The 6,262-nt window shown below is 50.7% G+C and overlaps 1 protein-coding gene across 1 annotated transcript; it reads right to left on the reverse strand.

Moving 5' to 3' along the window:
• Positions 1 to 211: 211 nt before the first annotated feature.
• On the reverse strand, positions 212 to 3,917 carry LOC109747180 (non-specific phospholipase C1). Its single transcript, XM_020306264.4, has 3 exons — positions 2,627 to 3,917; positions 1,174 to 1,350; positions 212 to 937 (listed from the first exon to the last, which is right to left on the reverse strand). Exons 1-3 carry the CDS (start codon positions 3,756 to 3,758, stop codon positions 621 to 623), a joined length of 1,626 nt encoding a protein of 541 aa, XP_020161853.1. The 5' UTR covers positions 3,759 to 3,917; the 3' UTR covers positions 212 to 620.
• Positions 3,918 to 6,262: the final 2,345 nt, after the last annotated feature.

Below are 6,262 nucleotides of genomic sequence, written 5' to 3' on the forward strand. Positions count from 1 at the left end.
AAGTACAAAACGGTTTTAATCAAGTGATGCCGAGATGACAAGCGGGGCTGGATGTGCAGATCAACAAACTGCCAACTGAAGGGGATCAGATGACACATGTTGTAGTGTTAGATACATGCGCATTTAAATGTAGCTTTTTTGGACGGAGGTAATACATTTTTTAGAATGAAAGATGAAGAGTTAGGAGATATCCCTCCTGACATTTGACAGCTTTATTTGAAGTGAAACTAAGATTCAGAACTGTATCAAATCCAGACAGATGCAAATAGTTACAGGTGGCCAAATCCAACAATCATTCATAGTACAATACTCCTTACGATGCAGTTCAACTGCTATACAAGCAGGTACAGTAGAGAGCTGAATAGGTACAACACCAGCTACAGCTTATCCGGAAGGGGAATTTGGCATGCATCTGGTGCGTCGTTGGGTGATACTCCTGAGCGTAAACCACGAGGGCCCGCTGAAGTAAGCTTCAGATACGAAGTATCATGGCGTATATGTACAAAAAATCCATGTGCAAGATCTAATACCCATTACATAAATGCTACCGTACTCTTGCAGCCCATGTAGCGCCGGTAATCGTGATGCAGAATCTGTTGGCAGTATCCAGTAACAGTCCATCAGAGTTCAGATGACAAGCCGGTGGACATTGCGGCTCTGCTGGTGAGCGCGGGCCTCATTGTCACCAGAGCAGATTCGTTTGCACCAGCCCTAAGAGCGATCCTTCCAGCCTCCAGGAATCTGGAGACAGCATCCTCTGCGTAGCGGTTTGCTTCGCCTACACTCATCGTCTTGCCAATATCCGGATAGCTGTTGAGCACGTGGTCACCATTGAGCTGAGAGGCAAGTTGAATCAACTCCACTTGAAACTCCGATAGAGATTTATCTTCATTAGCACCAAATGGTCGCAGGGACTTTGTAACCTCTGGGAGTTTCTCTGTTTCGAATAAAATTAATATGTGATTAGGATGCCAACAGAATCGGCCATTTATATCCACAAAGGCACAAATCCACATTGAAAAGCAATTGTAAACATTGTTAACTCCAATATGTACTTCTCTTTATGAACATTCACTAACCATGGCTGGCATAATGCCAAAAAAATGGCAACTATTTATGTCATACCTCAAAACATATAGTGTAGTGACATGCTGAACTACACAAATTATTTACCTGGACAATCAGTTCTTGGTGTCTTTCGGACTTTGAGGTAGCTCTCAAAGGTCCCAGCCCATGAATCCCTCTTTGTCAGGTAGTTAGCACGTAAATTAAATAGCTTCTTTACTGTCGCAGGGATGGATGAATGCTCATATTGTGAGGTTCCCTCAGGACCATTTGGTTCATGGATCACTGCACAAAAGTCAAAGCAAGGTGCTTAGTACTAAGATATTGATATACGAAGCAAGTCACAAAAGGTAAAAAGAGCAATTTCAAGATGGAGAGGTTAAGTTACTGGCCAAGTTCCAAGTTTTGTCTACTTAATAGAAGGGTAAACGGGAAGCAAAGATGGCATTAGAATGAAACAGAAAGAAAGTCCACCTCTTGACGACAAAGTCTGTAAACAGCTGCTTATCCACCGTTCCAATCAAAATAAAACACAGGTAAACAATCAAAAACCAGTTAATTCCTATTCCTGTAGCAGCATAATTTCCAAATGGAGTCTTTAAGCAACTTGTTGAGGCTCCAGGATTTGTCAAATTAATAAAGGGCAAATAGGAACCAAAGATGGTGTTAGAATGAAATAGCAAGCAAGTCCACCTCTTGCTGACAAAGCCAAAAAACAGCTAGTTGTCCAACAACATGTCCACATGGATACTTGCCGGAATGCAGGAGGATGTTTGCAGCTTACCATCAGTAAGATGCAGTGAAAAATTGAGCGTACGCCTAGGCGCGCAGAGGCCTACCGCTACGTTTTTGGAACAAGTGTTGAAAAAAGTGCTCGGACGCCTAGGGTTAGACAAAGGGGAGCGGGATGAGAAAAACAGAGGAGAGCAAGGCTTGTGCAGCCAGATAGATGTGGGGCTTTCTTCCCCGACCTCGCCGCTGCCAGCTTTCTTCCCCTTCCCTTGACCTCTAGCTCTTCCTCATATCTCCTTCCTAAACATGCTTGCGCTTTTAGGCTTAATATACATGACTTACAACATGCTATGAAAATTGTTTTTTGGGTGCCCTTGTTTAAGCGTCCGTACAGAACGCTGAAGTGTGCCTAGGCGCCTAAGCAGGGGCACGCCACTCCCTCAGCGCCTAGCGCTTAAAAAAAACTAGGTAAGATGGGTACTACAAATCTTGTATTATTCATATGCAACATTTCAAAACGCAGAGGCCCTCAGGTCATCGATATGTATTACTAGAAACAAGCTTACTACATGCTTCTATACCAAGTGAATGCTTCAATGCAAAATCAACAAGAAATTCATACTAACATCATTCATCTTCAAGTTAGTCTTCCTATCAAAAACACAGCGCAAGCTAATAATATTTGCAAGTCAATTCATCCCTGTTGCTAGAGTTGATCAATAAATTTTACCTATGGACATTAAATTCGAAGATAAAGGGCAGCAAAACTAGATGTGCAGAAATAATAAAAACATGACATGAGAAGTACTACTACTTAAGGAGTGCTCACCGGTGCCCTTCTCAACCCAGGGTGAGATGAGGAAGCTGGGCACGCGCACCCCGAGCCGATCAAACTTGAAGTAGTAAGGGTCAGGGCCAATAATCCCATCAGGCTGAGGCACTTTGACGACGGGCGTGGGGACATGGTCATAGAAGCCACCATGCTCATCATAGGTGATGATGAGAGCCGTCTCGTTCCACTGCGGGCTCGCCCGCAGCGTCTCGTAGACCTCCTTGACAAACCTCTGTCCCCTGGCAACGTCGTGCGACGGGTGGTCGTCGTTGGCGGGGAATTCCTTGCAATCGAAGTAGCGCTGCTCGATGACGACGTAATTGGGCAGCTTGCCCCTGGCGGCGTCGAGCTTGAACCTGAGGCTGTACTGGTGGAACTTGAGGAGGTGCTTGAGGCGGCGCAGGCTCTGGTAGAAGAGCGTGGCGGGGATGTTCTGGTAGTAGATGCCGAAGGAGAGGCCGTCCTCCTCGAGGCTGTCGAAGATGGTCTTCTGCGGGAAGCCGTTGATGAGGTCCTTGCGCGCGTTGAAGGTGAGGCCGTGGGAGGTGGCCGAGTGGACGAAGAGCCGGTTGGGCTGGGTGGAGGTGGGCACCGACGCGAACCAGCGGTCGAAGACGGCGAACTCGTCGGCGAGGGCGGCGTAGACGGGGACGGAGTCGGGCGCGAATCCGCTCATGACGTTCTGCGCCATGCCGAGGCCCATCCCGCGCGCGTTCTGCGCGAAGCCCGACATGGGGGGCGGCACGGCGGAGGTGTCGGCGGAGCCGAAGATCTGCTCGCGGATGTCCTCGAAGCCGTGGCCGGGGTCCGAGTCGACGTAGCCGGCCTTGTCGGTGACGAAGATCTCCGGGGAGGAGGGGTCGGACGCGTTGAGGCGGTTGGACTCCGTGCCGGTGAGCCCGTCGATGTCGGGGCGGGAGGCGCGGAGCCAGCCGAGGACGTGGTCGAAGCTGCGGTTCTCCATGACCACCACCACCACCGTCTTGACGGGGGAGTGGATCTCGCGCTTCTTGCGGCGCCGCTTCACGCGCGGGCCGTGGTGGCCCGCGCCGTCCAGGCAGTGCGCCGAGACCATCAGGGCCAGGAGGAGGAGGCCGACGAGGAGGCGCCGCTCTCCGGCGGCGGCCATGGCGCCGGTCAGGGGCGGCGGGGATGGGGGGTGGGGGTTGGTGTACTGTTCGGCGAGTGGTTTGGGTTTATTTTCCCCCTTTAATCTCAACTGGGCTTCGCTTTCGCGTGCGGGCTGCGGTGGCTGCGCTCGCTCTTGTAGGATGGGGCCGGGAAGGTGGTTAGGCTGTTGGAGTGGGGAGGCTGACGGGTGGGGCCCGGTTTGGTGATGATGTGGGGGCCCGGTGTCACTTGCGGTAAGTTTATCTTGTGTTCGGTGGGTAGCTGCGTCCGCGGCCAGTGTGGGGCCCACGTTCGGTTCTTTCTCTCTCTCTCTCTCTCTCTCTTTTAGTTTAACGAATGTGAATGGATATGCCACGAGAATCTGTAAAAAAAAAAATCTTGTCGTTGCTTGCAGTTGTGGACTGGTCAACTCTTACCAAGTGTACATTGCAGTAATTCAACATGTCGAAATCTTGCATTTAATTAACTTTGAAATATCTAGTTCTGGTTTCTGGATTACTTATTACGGTTCACAGCAACCAGAAGGGTAGAAAAAGATTAGACAAAATGTGATGTACAATCCAAGTAGAAGGGCAGTAAACATCACTGTTTCGACCAGGAGGGCAAAATGTAGCCGCCGGGTGCCTCCCTCCTCCCCGGCCTTCCTTATCTCGCCGCCACAAGTGACGGCGGGGTCCTTCTCCCTTTTGCTCGGGTCTGACCAGGCGCGACCAGTTCGGGTGGAGGTCCGGCCGGCGCGAGGCACGGGGCTGCAAGGCAGAGCGGCAACGGCGCATGCGCGGCTCTGGCTGGTAGTCTTCGCTTGTTTGTGGACGGGGTGGAGGTGGAATTTGCAGTTGTATGATAGAGCTTGGCATGGGTTAGCAGGGGTGACGCGCAGTGCAGGGAGCCGGCGGAGGGCAAGGCTGACATGTGGCTGCCTGGTGCGCGGAGTTGTTGGCTGGCATGGGCACCCATCTTGCCGGGGGCTGGTTGCCCCTTGTGCGTCGGCGACATAGCCTAGCCTTGCCCACCTCCAGCCATGTTGAGTTGGGGTCCCATGGGTTGGTTCGGGTGGCATACACTGGTTATATGCCGGTTTAGGGGCCACGGCGGGGTATCTGGTCTATGGTTTGACAACGTCCGACATCGTGCACGTATAGGGGGCTGACTTGGTCCGTGCTAGCGCAAGCCCTCATGTTGTGCTCTCCTTGTCCACTGCTCGTTCGTGGCGTCGGCCCAAGTTGGGCGCCCTGGGCGTTGCTGTATTGTCAGGCGGATCAGCGTTGATGACCACGGATGTGGCGGCGTTCGATCTTGCCTAGGCGAAGGCCAGAGGGCTAGGCCGGTGCTTGCTCGACACCGGTTGTCAGCAGCCACTGGGTTTTGTCCCCCATGCCCCCATCCACTGGGACTGGCTAGGGACTCAATTGTGAGCGTCTCCTACGGTGAAGGCATTGACCTAGGCCCAGTGGGTTGATGGTGGGCTAGGAGCACAAGGAGTGCCTTCCGTTCTTCCTACTAGGGTTAGTGCATTGTGATGTGTGCAGTTGGAAATCTCTTTGAACATGGATGCGGAGGCGGCAGCCACGGACGGTCCGCATGTTTGGCTCTCTGGCGGGCATCGTGACAGCTGTGGTGGCTATGCATCTTGGTCGTATGAACGGCAAGGGGTGTAGCGGTGGGTAGCTCTGGCTCACTCTACTCTTGTACTTGTCGCGACTGTCCTGGGTACCTTGTGGTGGCATGGTTGAGTTGCCAAGCGAAAGCTCCGTGCTTTAACGCCGACGGCGGTGACGCTCGTGGGTGACACTATCCTCTTGAAGACATTCTTCTGGTTCTCCTCTTTGTGCTAGGGTTTCGAGTGAAGACTCTTGTTCGTCTTGGAATCGGCAGCGGCGACGTTTAGCATCATTTCCCCTGTTGAGGGCATTGTCGTGGAGCTTAGGTGTTTTAGGGTGTGCCATGGTGTTGTATTTAGGCCTTCATGTGTTAGCTTTCGGCAAAGTAGTCGTGTACGTTTGTGTTGTCCGGTTATTCCGGCATCCGCTTTATAAAAGGGCTCCTTCATCAATTTTGTATCGATCGGACGCGTATTTTTTATTTATGTTTTATCTTTAAAGCATGGAGACGACATATGTTTCGTGATGTACAATCTAAGTTAACAAGCTGGAACTTGCGTCATTTCCACACAAATCGCGTCTATTATATGATACTCCGATATCTTGTACTAGAAATACAGTAGAAAAATTGCAACTCCCATCCAAAAATAAGTGCTATGGTTTTAGTGTAAATTTAAACTAAAATTACAACACTGATTTTGATTCGGAGGGAGGAAGTACTAATATATGGATAGACGAGTTAGTGCATCATTACTAGGCTTGTGGTCCAATAGGATATCTTTTTCGAAACGCGGTCCAATAGAATATCATCAACCATCCAGAGTAGTACGGACTACTTCTTCCCTTCCTAAATATTTGTCTTTCTAGAGGTTTCAAATGATGACTATATACGGAGCAAAAT

Source organism: Aegilops tauschii, chromosome 5 (genome assembly GCF_002575655.3).
Source record: "Aegilops tauschii subsp. strangulata cultivar AL8/78 chromosome 5, Aet v6.0, whole genome shotgun sequence".
In the NCBI taxonomy this organism is placed as follows: Eukaryota; Viridiplantae; Streptophyta; class Magnoliopsida; order Poales; family Poaceae; genus Aegilops; species Aegilops tauschii.